General features: G+C 42.5%; 1 protein-coding gene across 1 annotated transcript in view; it reads left to right on the top strand.

Annotated features, from left to right (window-relative positions):
* Positions 1-15,728, top strand: part of LOC311000608 (peptidase inhibitor 15-A-like) — a gene marked incomplete at both ends in the record, with an annotated part of 92,114 nt that extends 76,386 nt beyond the window's left edge. The window contains 4 exons of the mRNA XM_083991347.1: positions 13,087-13,205; positions 13,916-14,048; positions 14,751-14,866; positions 15,593-15,728. Coding sequence (XP_083847473.1) covers positions 13,087-13,205; positions 13,916-14,048; positions 14,751-14,866; positions 15,593-15,728 — 504 coding nt within the window. The remainder of the gene's footprint in view (positions 1-13,086; positions 13,206-13,915; positions 14,049-14,750; positions 14,867-15,592) is intronic.
* Between the last annotated feature and the right edge of the window lie 246 nt (positions 15,729-15,974).

Genomic DNA, 15,974 nt, shown 5'->3' on the forward strand with positions numbered 1-15,974 from the left:
TAACTATCTGAGCAGTAAACTCTGTGAAACAGGTGATGGAAACGCGCACAGCTCTCTACAGGCGGCAGCGCGCAGTGATACGAAGGGAGAGAAAATAGCGCCTAGCAATTGTGAGGTCAGAGTTTTTCGTGGATAACGGTTTTGTGATGCAAATGTATCACTCTATTGAACGCATATTGTTTTGAGAAGCAAAACGCTTTATTTTAGTGACCCCAGCCAACTAGCCGGACTACATTCCTCAGCACCAAAACCAGGCCGGAACTCTGCTCACAGGACGCAGTCGGGGTCACTGTTGATGCACATAACTACTAATAAGGATGTCATACAGCTTCATGTAAAAAATACCCTAAATATCCCTTTAGCAGTGTTAAGTTTTAAAGTTACCACAATACTATCACAGTAGCAGAGGTTGCGCTAGACTTTTTCGTTGTCGGTCATTTTGACTGACAGGGTCATAAAAATCCGGTCATAATCTATTTTTACCCGTCACTTTAATTTTTTTTAATGATAATAATGACATATTCGATAGCATTTGATTTTCATTCATTTTTAATTCATATTCAGTCCAAACCAGCTGAACAGAGAATCCACACCGTGGATACAAACATCAAGCAGATGAATATGTGTGTAGGCTCACTTTTTCTCCGCACTGCAGTGACAAAAACAACGGATTGTGGCACCAGTATGAATAATATGAACAGTTCACCTGCCTAAACGCAATCTCACACCTTCCTCCTGGTCCGCATGGACTCGCGTGGCCGCTTGAGCGTAATCAAATGCCCCAAAGTGGGATTGGCTATTGTCATGAGGTTTTGGACTTTTGCATTTGATTTTCATTCATTTTTAATTCATATTCAGTCCAAACAAGCTGAACAGAGAATCCACACCGTGGATACAAACATCAATATGTAGGCTCACCTTTTCTCCGCACTGCAGTGACAAAAAACAACTGACTGTGGCCCCATGTAGCTACATATGAACAATGAACAATTAAATTCACCTGCTATGGCCTAAACACACAGTCTCACACCTTCCTCCTGGTCCGCATGGACTTGAATCGCGTGCCCGCTTGCCCGTAATCAAATGTCTCAAGTGGGATTGCTGCAGAGGCTATTGTCATGAGGTTTTGGACTTTTGCCTCGAGCAGACGACTTCTCATGGCTGTTTTGATGTTGTTCTGGAGGCTGAATCCGCGCTCTGCTGCCACACTGGAGACTGGAATTACAAGCGCCACTTCAGCCAAAGTTTTGAAATCAGGGAACATTTCTCCAAGTGAAGTGATCATAAGTCGGCAAGACTCTCTGAACGAGGGGTTTCCTGATCCTGCAAGCACCCGCTTCAGCGGTAGGAAATCCCGCAGCATGCGCTCCTTCTGCACCAGTGGATCAGCTGGGGAGCGTGCCTATGTTCCCACAGCCCTATGTTCCCTCAGCCCTATGTTCCCTCTGGACTCTCTCTACCTATCTGGACTGTCTAGCCTCTACCTGGTCTTTTTACTTAACTTAACCAACTCCTTTCTTCATTGCCTAAACCCAACCAATGGTGGGACCAAAGGGCTGAGGGAACATAGGGCCTAATTTTCAGTGACAACAAAAGTTAGAAATGAGGGAACATAGGGCTGTGGGAGCATAGGAATGACCCCGATCAGCTGCATCGGTCTGTGACGCGTAGTGGTCACAGACGCGCTCCAAAGCCTCCTGTCCATAACTCTTGAACGCGCTGTCAGCACCACCCGGATAGCGAGATGCATTGAGTACGGTGTCCAGGTCAGAGATGATGCTCAGATGCTCAGATGGGAATCTTTTTTTGATTGATTTGGTTACCTCCGCAATGTACTCAGTGCGTAAAGTTGAAAATGTCTGTGCGTCTACACGTGCGAGTGTGATGCCACAGAACATGTCGTCTTGTAAGGCCTCGTTGAATCTTTTCTTCGCTTCACCTGGCCCATTCACCAAGTCTTCCAGACTGGCCAGAGTCATGCTCACGACAGGTGAGATGGACGAGATATTAACGTCTTCTTTTTGGAAGACGAGGTTCATGCGGTTCACCACGGCCAAAACGTCAGTCAGTAAGTGAGTCAAAGCCGTGAACGTGTATGTTTGAAGGCGCTTTCTGATGCCCTTAGCTACCGGGCAGTTTTTTGCATCTTCCTCCTCCCTCAACTCCGACACCAGAGCAGCCCAGTTGGCACGTATCCCCTTAACTGCCCTCTCCAGGGACAGCCAGCGTGTAGCCGATGGTTGTTTTAGGCTCAGCAGGTCGTGTTCCCCCATTTCTTTTTGAAGTTCATTTAGTCTGTATGTTCATATGGGAGAATTCTTGTAGTATGTGTATATGTTATTAACTCATTGAGTGCCATTGACGTATATATACGTCAATCAAAATCCAACGCTTGAGTGCCATTGACGTATATATACGTCAAATGCAGTTTTCTGCGGCTGGTAAATGGGGACGCTGTTGCGCACACTGTGAGTAATTTTGGGGCTTCTGGGATGTGTAGAACGAAGAAGACTGTAGATCAGAGCAAGAAGTGAAGAGGAAGGAGAAGACGAGTGCGATCGGTACAGAGATAAAAAAAGTTGGGAAGAGTTTCTATTTCTAGAGGAAAACGACGGGCAGAGCCTGGAACAAGTGTAACGTGGAGCTGGAGGAAGCTTAGCCACGGATGCTATTAGCATAGCTCCGTCCAGCATGAAGTGATCGGAGGAGGCAGGAAAGGTAAACTGATCTAGATGATCAGCACCGAAATGCCGAAGCGAAAGCGGATCGCGGAGTCAGTTTCACCAGTTGCTGTAAACCGACGTCGTGACGACGAACCGAGAGATCAGCGCGGTGCGTCGCTGCCGCGGCCGCGTCCAGCAGAGAGGCTGAAGACGCCACGACGTCTCCCTCCCTCCTTCAGAGACGAGGGGATGCAGCAGGAGGAGAAGTAGGAGAGGGGAGGGGCAGAGAGGGGGTGAGGGGAGGGGGGAGGAGGGGGTTAGGAGAGGGTGAGGGGGCAGCAACTGCAGGAGGAGTAGGAGAGCAGGCATCACTCTGCATAGTAGGACTCCTACTTGTTGTATTTTAGTTTTTTTTTTTTTTTTGTAGCTACAATGAAAAAACATGTGAAATGAAATTTTCAGATGTCTTACATGTTTCTGAAGCCAAAATTAAAACGGATAAATCACTGTTTGTCTTGAGAGACTCTCTTTCACAAAAATGCATTTTTCTCAGCTTTCTAGAAAAAAAGTGGTCTTTTTGGTGCAACCAGGCTCTATTCAACTTAAGATAAATTAAGAATGGAACAAGGTACAAACAAATGGTTTTTCCCTAGTTAAATAGAGAGTCTCCTCTTTCCTTTGAGCTATTTTGTGTTTTCAGAGTCATAATACAAAATATTCTCTTGGTCTTAAAATATTACTCAAAATGCCCCGAAACGCTGGCACATGGCACTGACCATTTTATAAAAGGGCTGGCACTCAATGAGTTAAGAGTGGTGACAAATGCACTCACTTGACGCACAGCCGTGGAGGCATCACGCGCAGCAAGCGCTGTCCTGTGCGCACCACAGTGAATGTTTACGAGGAAGGGACAGTCATTCTGGCGCAACAGCTGTGCAACTCCGGCCTTTCGACCCACCATCACATTAGCTCCATCACTTCCAAGTCCAACAACCCGAGCCATAGCGACCCCACGGCCCGACAGCACATCTTTTATTTTTGCTGTGATGCATTCAGCAGTCCCAGAGGGAATTGCGTAGTTGCCGATGAACGCAGTTTCAGGCTCTCCTCTCTGTTGAAGTGTCAGGTATGTGATCAGCATTTTCTCCACCGTGATATTAGTGGTTTCATCTACTATTATTCCAACATATCTGCTGTTGGCGATGCGGCAGGGTTTAAAATTAGCACCCGCCACTCGCCAAATGCGGGTAAAAATATGATTTGGCGAGTAAAATTATTAGGCCACTCGCCATTGGCCGGCAGCTGGAATATGCCAACTTCACTATATAATAGTCATCACAAATCTATATAATAGTCATCATAAATGCTGAACAGTGAAACGAACACAGTTTACAGCTACAGGAGATCTACCGACTGTGTTTCGAATGTCAGAGTTGTCCCTCGTTATCCTCCGTGATTCAACATTAAGAAAATGTATCAAGTTTTCGGCTGCTGTAACGTTCGCGTTCAGTCGGTCATTCAGAGGAGGCGGTCAGAGGCGAGCGACGTTAGTTTGTGGTAAAGTGTTTATGTGGCGACACATCGCGATGGTGAGAGGTAAGGTTACCAGGGTTACCACATGTCCCCGACTATATGGAATCATCCCGTATTTGCAGATTAAATAACCCCGTCCTGTTTTGCATCAATACGGGACCGGGTTTGTCTCGTATTTCCGAGTTCACTTGAATGCAGCATCACCCCGCTCGCAATCCTGTGAAGAGGTGCCGACTCTGCCCGTGATCAGGTGAAACTGAATTTCTGCCACTCTCGTCTGTGATCAAAACACAAACACTGGGCTCGACAGTGTCAGTGACACTCTGGGCCATAAAGTATAGCCTACCCCCGCAGCCCCCGCCCGTAAAGCCGGGTTTCCACCGAATCAACGGTCTTTTTTTTTCTTTTTTCTTTTTTACCGCAACATATGATTCACGTCATGATAACTTCTGTATTAAGGCTATTCAAACTTCCACAGTCCATAGTTCTCTTTGTTTGATATTTCAAAAGAAAGTTGCATCCTTCTATAGGCTACTGTAGGATGAACAGTAGGCAATCTACATTTAAAAAAAAAAACAACAACAAAAAAACCTTTGTTCACACCACTTATTCAGTCTGAATTAAATATAGGCCAAGTTTCAAAACTCACATCACTATCTTCCTCTGAAAGCCTATTTATGTAATGTCTGTTGTCATTCCATCAGCTAATCTAAACATATTTTTTTATATACTGTATATATTTATTACACCAATTTAGTTTAGGAGGCAGGTGTGTGTTGTTACTATAAGATAGCTGCCTAACTATAATGCAATGGGGAAAACACTGCTGATTTTAATGACTTTGTATTGTGAGCAGTCCAGTGGCCGGTGAAAACATATTTTGGCCGGTAAAATTTTTGAGCTACCTGCCATTGGCAGGTAGGTCAAAAAGTTAATTTTATACCCTGCGATGCGGTCATCAATATCGCTGGTTATGGTCTCCGCTATGGCCTCTTCCATCTGACTGACTGTCTCATGGTGGGTGTATGTGTGTGCACTGTTGAGGTTTGGACAGCCGGCAGACTGTAAGAGGTTTATCAGGTCAGGATACAGGTGGCTTGGGGTGTTTGTTTTAGCCATGTGTAGCACAACCTTAAGTTGTGTTTTTAATGCCTCGTTGCAGGCAACCTGTGATTTCTCCACATGTTTAATCATGGCCACACTCTGGTTGAGCACCCTCGCAGCCTCAAGGTGGCTGTGGCTACTGTTGTGGTCAGTTAATGCTGATTTTTGCATGTTCCTGCATCCTCGGACAAATCCGTTATTCATATTCGCTTTTTTACATATTTCGCAGAACATTTTTCCATCCTCCCTCCTCAGCCAGGAGAACTCCTGCTCCCACTGAACTCTGTAATCCCGCCTAACCTCCTTGCTGCCACTAGCTTGCTCCGCCGAGGCCGAGAGCTGACTTTGTCCTTCCATTTCCTCTGTCCCTCGTTTTTCGCCTTTTTTGTTAACATCATTGGGCTTTTTCAAGAAATTTATGACGCTTAACTGCCGTGACATTTTATGTCAGTCTATGCCTCCTTGGTCTATGCATGTTTTTGAATGAAGCCAACGAGGTCAATCAAGAGAGACAATAAACAATTTTAATATGCACATCGCCACCAAGTGGTCAGGGGTGTGAATTGCAATCTGTCAAAATGACGGACGGCCTTCAGATTTTTCCGTCACAGCTTAAAAAAACGGTCAATGACGGGAAATATTCGGTTAACGCGACCCCTGCACAGTAGTATTGTTCATGTTGTCCTCTTTATGTCCTGTTACACATGTTAGTAGGTGGTAGTATTTAACATGCAGGTTGAAAGTGAGCTGCTAACGGTTATCTTAACAATGTCTGCAGGATGCTGCTGATTAATCTGTCGGTGTTCAAGAGGAATTTGCAGATGAGGTGATGAAGATTTACCTGCTGTGGAACCAAGATGGGTCAGTGGATGTCAGGATTGTGTTTGAGGGCAGTCACAGACTGCGCTCACCCTGATGTACTATTGTCTTAATGCTTACATAAGAGTTAGTGAATAGTGATAGTGAAATTGCACTTGGTATTGTTTACTGTTGTGGAATTTTAATGTGAAGTGTCACTGTTCTTGGTGCATTTTAGATGGATGTAAAATGTCATTGTTCTTGGTGTATTTCAGCTATATGCAGTTAAGTCTGGCCTGATGCTCTCATAACATGGACTTTTTCACATACTCCTTGGCAAGAATAATCATGGTTGAGTTATTCTAGATAAAATGCCAACAATTTTATCATGTCACCCATGTTGAGAGTTCTCTTAATGCTAAAATGTGTGTGTGTGTGTGTGTGTGGGGGGGGGGTTCTTTCTTGAAAACTGGTCACCATTGGTTTAAGTGATTTGGGAGAAGCCGCAATACTGTTTTCCTGCTTACTAATGAGCAGAGTTCAATTCAGCTTTTTTTCAACCTGGATTCAGTCATAGTTAAAAGAACCAGTTCATGTAGCTTCTTTACATGTTGTTGACATTGAAAAAAATGCATCCAATTGTTTACAACTATTGATGATGGCTGTTAAATAAATGTCCCAAAAGTTATATTTTCCTCTCTTGTCTTTTTTCAAGATGTAATTTACATGTTTTGGTGTAGGTGTAGTAATTTTGCAGGTTTATAAATAAATTATGTAAATTTTACATAATAACTTGATTATTAAAACATAAAGATACAGCATATTATGAATAGCTTTTATGTATAAAATACAGAACAGCTCCATTTAAAATGCAAAGTTTTATTGTTGTTCTACCAGTTTAAATTAGTTTTTTGTTTGATATTTTCCTGTTAATTTGATCATTTATTGATGCACAATAAGCAATTATTACATGTAAAAAAAATACAGGAAATGGTCTATTTATATACAACATCGTTATGCGAAATTAACAAATTATTTTTGTAGACTTAACAGTTTTTTAATGTGATTCAGATGTAATTTTATTCACTGTAAATCAATTTACAGATTTCGTCAGTAAAGTTATCTACTGTGCTGCCGTATTTTTTACAGGAATTCTCTGGTAACCCCAGCTGCCAGCGTTTTCCTGTAAAAACGACATTTTTTTTTTTACAGTGTACACTATGAAAGGGTAATTTATATGAATCCTCTGGCCCACAATATTGATTTACTCACTGCTCACATGATGTTGTTTTTGGATGCAGGAGGCAGCTGTTCTCAGAAAAATGACTCAAAAGCATTACTGTCTACTGGCACACAGACAGAGCTGTAACCTCTAACTGGCCAGATGTTTCCCTTTGGAGTAGACAGGTCATCAAAAACAGAGTTAAAAGAGAATGAATACATCACCACAACATAAAAAGTGATGATATGTTAGTTGCTGTTTTGAGGCCTGCCTTGCCAAAATCCCAGTTGGCATCAATGCATCCCTGTAGTTGGAGGGACACAGCGGAGATGACAGTCAAAGGAACCTCCCTCAGAATAAGAGCATGAAATCATCAGCTATTCTAAGCCAGGAGAGCTGGAAGGGTTTTAATATCTGAGGGATTACACCAATTATTCATTGTCACCAGAAAGCCAAGAAGAAGAAACCCTTGGAAATTGCTAGACTCCACAGAGAGGGACTTGTTCATGCTGCTCTTCGAACGCTGGACACCAACAAAGAGGATTGTGAACAGCAGATGGACAGATGATGGACTAGCTCTTAGTTTGTTCCAAACACCATGCTGCAAATCTTTGTTCTTCAGGAGGTAGAGATGTCTTTTTGAAAAAGGCACTGTCGAAGGCTAAGTTAATTGGAGTCAAAGTACCAAGAGTGAATATGAACATGTAAGTTGTTTCTATATGTCAGGTCTGTGATGGATCATGATTCTATCCAGGGTATGCACCACTCTCGCATAATGTCAGATTTGCTTCAGTCATGGATAAGCAGTGTAACTGATGTTGCCCGCATGGAATTTACTGGTAAAGGACGAGATTAAGTTTTATGAAACTGCTGATCTTTTAACACTGTTGTATTGACAAATGGCTGAATGCTTATAGCATTTCAAACCAGAGCGTGTGCCATTTAAGAGTCCAGTGTGTAATATTTGGCAAGGTTTATTGGCAAAATCTGAAAATGCTACCCATGAATAAATGTGTAAAAGTGTATAATCACTATTAAAATAAAATTTGCTTGGTTTTTGTAGCCTTATAATTATTCTTTTAGCAAGTTTCTTGCTTTAGAGAGTGTCGCTATCTTACACCGCTATGTTCGTACGGCAGCCCAAATGGAAAATCCAGCTAGCCAGAGAGCACGATTTGCGAGTTTCGCTTGCATAAATAAACCAACGAAGAAGAAGGCGGAAGGAAAGAAGGAGGAGGAAACAGCAGAGAGAGTGTGTTAGTAGTTTAGATCTTCACCTCATCGCTCAATGCTCCTGAAATACTCCCATTGTTGTTGTTTTTTTTTTTAACACATGTGCGGACTTCCACTCGTGCCTTCAGTCATGTTTCACAGCAAAAAGTTACACAGGAGGACTTACAGGATGTGCCAGTTATGCAGTGCGGTCCCATGAAGGAAGATCAGAGGACAAACATACTCGGACATAGATATGGTATGCATTAGGGCTGACCCAAAAAATTCAAAGCTTCGAAGCTTCGTTCGTTGGCCATGGTAATCGATCATGAAGTCCATGATCGATTTTTTTATTTTTTTTATTTTTTATTATTATTATTATTATTATTATTATTATTATTATTATTATTATTATTATTATTATTATTATTATTATTATTATTATTATTAAGTGGGGTCATGCAGACGGTGCTGAGCGGGGGGGGGGGGGGGGGTCTATATAAAATCTTTCCACGTGAAAGACGAAAAATGAAATTAAGCCTACATAGACATCTTTGTAAAAACAGCACAAAAAAAAGGGAAGGTGCGCTCTCCAGCTGCTGCACATTGACAAGCTGTCAGGGAACGATCTGCTGCGGGAAGATTATAAAGAGAGCTCAACACTGGAATATCTATTCAGTGACCAAAACATTCAACATAAATTATTACAAATTATTAAAATTACAACGAATTTATATTTATTAGTATTTGAAACATATCTTTTAAAATCTCACTCCGACCACTGGGGGTGCTGCACCCCCAGGCAGGCACTCCCGTGGCCACATGCGACACTAGACTAGTTGACACCGGTTCTCGTCGACGGCAGCCAACATGTCAAAGAAGTCGAGTGTCTGGAACAGTTTTAAAATCTGTGAAGATGACCCCCAAAAGGCAGAGTGTCAGATTTGTGACAGAAAACTGGCATATCACAAATCTACGACAACTTTGGCCAACCATTTGAAGAATGTAAGTATGATGTAGCCTACTGAACAGGATATCTTTAGCATAGCCTAAACATAGGCTAAATTAGCTACATTTAGCTCTTTGGCTAACAATAACTTTATTATCATGTTTTTTTTAATATATATATACTAGGTGCACAAACTGAATCCCAATTCTCCAACCAGTGCCGCCGGACCCTCGCAGAAAACACTTGACACAATGGTGACTAAACCCATCTCAGAGAACAGAAAGCGAGCAATAACTGATGCCGTGGTGACATTTGTTGCGTTGGAGTATCGTGGAAGGGCAAGGATTTAAGAAATTGATAAAAATGCTGGAGCCAGGCTACAAACTGCCCAAAACAGAAAAAATCTCCTCTGCTCTGACAGCAAAACATGCTGAACTCCGCGAGGAGATTTGCAACATGATAAAAAAAGTGTTCCGCCGTCAGCTTTACCACGGATGCATGGACAAGTATCCAAATGGAGTCTTATGTGACTGTAACTGCTCATTGGATCAGCCACAGCTGGAAAATGGAAAGTGTGGTACTGGAAACGAGATCAATGCCAGAGACACACTCAGGAGAAAATCTTTCCAATAGACTTTCTGAAGTGGCAGATTCTTTTTCTATTCTTCCTGAAAAAAGAGTTGCGGTTGTTCACAATAATGCCACGAACATGATTACGTGCGACAACCACCTGAGGAGAGAGCCTAATTGGGGGCAAGTAATGGGCGTGAGATGTGCTGGATACATGCTCCAGCTATGCATCAATGTTGCACTAAAACAGGACCCTGTCAGCCGCACCGTGGCTGCCGGAAGGCAACTTGTGGGACTCTTCAAGAAAAGTGGTAAAGCGACAGCAGCACTAAAAGAGAAACACACTCAGTAGTCACAGCGGGACAATGAGGAGGATGAGGACGGCAACCAAAGAAACAAACTCATCCAAGACGTGGCAACACGTTGGAATTCGACCTGCTTTATGCTAGAGCGTCTGTGTGAGCTCAGGTGGCCCGTTGCAGCCGTATTGTCCGACCCAAGCGTTACCAAAAAGTCTGACCGAACTCTAGACCTGACAACGGACCAGTGGACCATTGCGGAGGACACTGTCTCGGTCCTCAAGCCATTCGTCACCCTCACGGAGCTTTTGTCAAAAGAGGAAAATGTGTCCTTGTCGGCAGTTGTACCTATGCTGACAAACATAAAAAAACGACATCTTTGCGCACAAGATGGAGACAGCAATGCCATCATAGCAATGAAAAAAACGCTGGTGGAAGAAATTGACAGGAGATGGGCAATGGAAGACATAACTGAGGCCGCTGTCATTAGTGCAGCAGTTGACCCCCCCCAAAGCTGGATTAATTGTGAACAAATCCCGGAGTTCTCTGCTGCCAAAAAACGTCAACACTTTAGTTTTCCTTGCACACAACTTAAAACGCACACAAGAGGCATCTGCTCCAGGTACGCACTGTGAAGACTAGTAGAATAAGTTACCCTGGAGGGTCATCGAGCCACAGGCAGGCACACATGTTTATTATTTATTTTCCCCTCAACTTCATCTCGTTTTTTGTTGTTGTGTTTTGTTAGACTGTTATTTAGCCGATTAAGTTTGAGTGAGGAGGCATCTGATTTGATTTTCAATTTTATTTGATTTTGCTTTTATTCATGTTAATATTTTTTGTTGATATTGTCGTTATAACGGTTACATTTATTTGATATTGCACATTTTTAAAGCAACATTGCGGAGTTTCAGCACAGTGCTTCCACCATCTGGTTGAGAAGCGCTATCGTCTGGGGGGAAAAACGAAACTTAACGAAAACGAAACTTATCAGCCAGCGCATCCAGTGTTTATTCCCATTAATAAACGACAGTATTTCCCACATGTTTGCAAGGAGACTGTGTGGCGGGTGGTCGGGGGAGGGGGGGTGGCGACGACGACAGCGACGACCGGAGGAGAACCGTAAATTTCGCTTTTACCCACCACGTCTCTCCCTCGACGCAGAGGGGAGGGGGGTTGAGGGGGGGGGGGGGGGGCGGTGATTCGTACCCGTGCAGGGAAGTTACATAGTGCAGTTTCAGCCGACGCGACCCGGCTCAGGCTGCAGCGGCAGCATCATTCATCCTATTAACCATTTTTCTACCATTGCAATGAGTCTGGAAACATTATTTTAAGGCCGAAAAACTCCGCAATGTTACTTTAAGCAGTTATTGAAAATTAACGAAAAATGTCCCCAGAAGCCAGGATCGTCCCTTATTGAGATCTTTAATTTAATTTAATTTAATTGTTTTATTGCACATTTATGTGATTTTATTATTGCACATTAACGGCTGTAAAAATTGCCTGTTTGGTTTGAGTGTGCGGCACTGTTTTGATTTTCGAATTTTATTTTATAGGCTATTTAGGATATTTTATTTTGCTTTTATTTGATATAAATATTTTTTTTGATAGAAAAATGTCCCCATTAAGCTATAATCGTGTGTCTTAATGCCAGCTGTTATGTCGGCGTAAACAGCTGACTAGTTCGTTTTTATTCATTCTAGAGGTTTTTGTTTATTTAGGCTAGTAATTGTTTTATTGCAAATTGTGATATTGTGATTTGATAATTGCACATTCATGTTCGTTTGAATAAAAAGAAAGTAGCGTAGTTGAAGTCTGACTCCTGGCCTCTTCTTTTGTTGCTTATGTTGTTTCCTTTTTTCTGACTCACTGGCTCGCTTCAATTGTATTGCAAAGTTTTAAGTTGTTGGGCAATTCCTCTTAATATATCAAATTAATTTAATTGAAAGCCTTAATCGTTTCTGCCGTATTTTTTACTATATTTTCAAGTTATAAATGTTAGGGTAGTATGTCTGTAGTGAAAAAATCGCCCCGCCGATAATCGGGTCAGCCCTAGTATGCATCACCTGTAACAAGGGCGCTGCTAAAAAAAAAAAAAAAGGGCTTTGAGTCGCTGTGCTCTCCAGCCGGTTCAGCTGCAGCTCCACAGCTGTCAGAGGAGCCTCTGCTGTCCCTCTCTCTTCAGCCTGGTGTTTAGCTGCACTTTGTATAAGAACAGTTCAACATTGTAAGATCTCGTTGCTAACGCTGCTCAGCTGTAGCACCATGTGTGTTGGCAGAAAAAAACAAAAACAACTACGTCGATCATCCTGCGGGCACGAGCCTAGTAACCGACACTCAATAAAGCGTTTGAGCCAAGTTTGTCCGCTTTCGCGTACCTATTCAAAGATGGCGATGCAACATGACAGCCTCTGCTACGAGACAGCTTTCATTTGTATGCGGTTGTGATTGGTCTTCGGTAAATACATATTTCTGAAAGCAATATTTGATTTTTGCTAATAAAAAGCCAAATAAGTCACATACTGTCCCTTTAACCCTTTTGTTTGTTTGTTTTGAACATTGTAGTAAGTAAGGTCCTATCGGCCCGTATCTGAAATGATGGGAAGACACACAGCATTACATTCTTCACAATGATACATCATGACACTGATTAATTTAGACCTGAATTGTTTTGAGCTACAGCAGAGGTTTCTGCAGGCTCTGATGACGGTCTCCTGTTGACTCCTTCTTTGACAGATGTGGGACAACGAGCTGGCTCGGACAGCTGAGGCCTGGGCTGCTACATGTATGTGGGCACATGGTCCAGCTTACCTGCTTCAGTTTTATGGACAGAACCTGTCATTCCGGACGGGGGGGTGAGTACTGCACTCTCAAATACCCTGTTTATACCTGGCATTAACATACATTTTCAGTGATCGAGATTGTGATCTGATCTGCAAAACCACCTCTGGAGGTGGTCGGGGACACACTGTGACCACATTAAACACCAGTGTAAATGGTAATGCGTCCTGTATCCACATACATCTATGTGGGCGAAATGGTGTTTCCCATCCTGTTAATTAATGGTGACAGCTGTACTTTCAGATACTGACCCCAACCCCCCATCTATTAAAAATGAAGGGAGGCTGAAAATCACAGGATATGTCTGTTCTGTCCTGAAATGTGTGAGGTGACGTTCCAAATACGGCCTCCTTACACCTTTTAAATGGGGCAGAGCTCCATGGGGGACAGAGACACAGACCGAAGGGGACCTAGACACATAACCAGAGGGAAAATTAGGTCCATGGAGCTGTGCGTCACAGACAAGTGGGAAAAAACAAGTGCATTGCACCAAATGCACCGCTATAGCGTTGTGTTGGGTGGTGAGCACGCAAGGCGAGCATCTATATTGAACATGGGTTTGTGCACGCAAAAGACGCTACATCTGAATGGCCCACCATGCACACATACATGCTTTAACCAAGGCGGCGGCCAACCATGCATCCATCTCTCCATCCATGATGTTTTGCCTATTGTTTTTGTGCCTATTGTCATAGTTTGTGTACCCACTGTGCTGTCACTACAGGTATCAATCCATCCTGCAGCTGGTCAAACCTTGGTATGATGAGGTCAATGACTATGTGTTCCCCTACCCCCGCTTCTGTAATCCCAGCTGCCCCCTGCTCTGTTACGGGCCCATGTGTACACACTACACACAGGTGAGAGAAATGTGTGTGTTCCAAATGTGTGCACTACTACTACTACTACTACTACTACTACCATGAGTAAGTGAGTTTACTTACAACTGCTATGGAGCAGGCCAGTTCTGCAACATTAGTTACCATGGTTACTCAGTTGGTAATTACCTAATACAAAATAATGAAAAAGGATTTCCCAGAATTCCAGAAACTGCCTTGATCTGTCTGATGCAGTAGGGTCCTGGTCTGATAATCCTGACCCTAGTTAGCTTCTGTTCATTAATTGAGAGGTTCACATGTCATTTCCAGATACACTTCAATGTTTCCAGTATGGATGAGAACAACACAATTACTACTACTATAGTGAGCCTTCTGATCGGCAGATTTCCGGAAGTGAGTAATTGTTGACAATAGATATGTAAGAACATCATTATACACAAGTAATCCTCAAATTTAATGTCCAAACAACTGAAGATAAAACATACCAAAACACCAACTTTAAGTGTCTGATTGATTAAACTAAGAATCAGGAAACAGTGACACAGGAGAAGATGAAAGTAGCCTACCTCTGAGCTACGATGCTAATTTTTGAGGGCAAACTCAGCCGACACTGGGCAAAAGGGAGTTTTCTTTTATTAGTCATAGTCATGGGGATGAGAGGAGGGAGACCAGGAAACAGGCCAGAATGTCAATCTCATGGTGTGTGGTTGCTGTGTGTCTCAGATGGTGTGGGCCTCCACCAACAGAGTGGGCTGTGCGGTGCAGACCTGCTACAACATGTTTGTGTGGGGAGCAATGTGGACTGAGGCCACCTTTCTCGTCTGCAACTACTCACCCAAGTGAGTTGAACCTTTGAGTGTCAGGACAGTCATCAGGTCCAGTAATGTTGTTTCCGCTTGTGGTGTGAAGATTTGCTTAATTTCAGAATCAATGTAGTACGACCATGGCACATATTGTATTGATTGATTTATTCGTCCATTTGACAAAACATAAACATAATACACAAACAAATCAGAATTTCATGATCAATATGGGCGAAAGGGCGAAGGCAGAAGCAGCTTATTAATGCCTACCCTATTTCCAGGAAGAAAGATTACAACAACAAAACAAAACAAAATTTTAAGAAGATTACACTCGAGGAGTAGAGTAAGTAAGGTGAATAGTATCAGGACAAAACAAGCAGAACCATCATTTAATAATAATAATTAACTTACTTTATCCTAGTGTTAAATATTTATTCAATACATTGATTTTAAACATCCCTTTAAATTGGGTACTAGTTGTACATGATTTTAATTCATTGTCAAGGCTATTCCATAATTTTACTCCAATAAGAGAAATGCATTTGCCTTTAGTATTTGTCCTATGTGTACATACACATTGTAAAGGTGGTCTCAAAGCCAGCCTGAACCAATCAGAGCAGAGCTGAACAACACTGTCTATTACTCTGTCATTAACTCTGTCTTTGCTCCTCTTCCTGGGGACCAGATATGCATAACATGTCTAATTGATATTGTGAGAATGATTCCACATTGTAGATGATGCTGTGTCTGTTTCCTGTGCAGAGGAAACTGGATTGGAGAGGCTCCGTACAGAGTGGGCATTCCCTGCTCCGCCTGTCCCTCTAGCTACAGAGGAGCCTGCAGCAACAACATGTGCTTTCCTACTGTGCAGTCCAACTACATGTACTGGTTCAAATAACAAGGGGAAATGATGTATGATGCTGTGTTTATTCACCCTTCATTTTATGCATAAAGAATTACACATTTATAGTTTTAATGTCTGTTTGACGAGAAAAACCTTCCAGAGTGTTCTAGAGTCACATACTGTATACACTTGTATGCTAAGTTAATTGATTTATGTATGAGTTTACAGTGTAACTGACCACTCTACATGGCAACCATTATTTTGAGCCCTATTTGATGTGTTGATCCATAAGAAGATTTA

Source organism: Trachurus trachurus (genome assembly GCF_905171665.1).
Source record: "Trachurus trachurus genome assembly, chromosome: 17".
NCBI classification, from domain to species: Eukaryota; Metazoa; Chordata; class Actinopteri; order Carangiformes; family Carangidae; genus Trachurus; species Trachurus trachurus.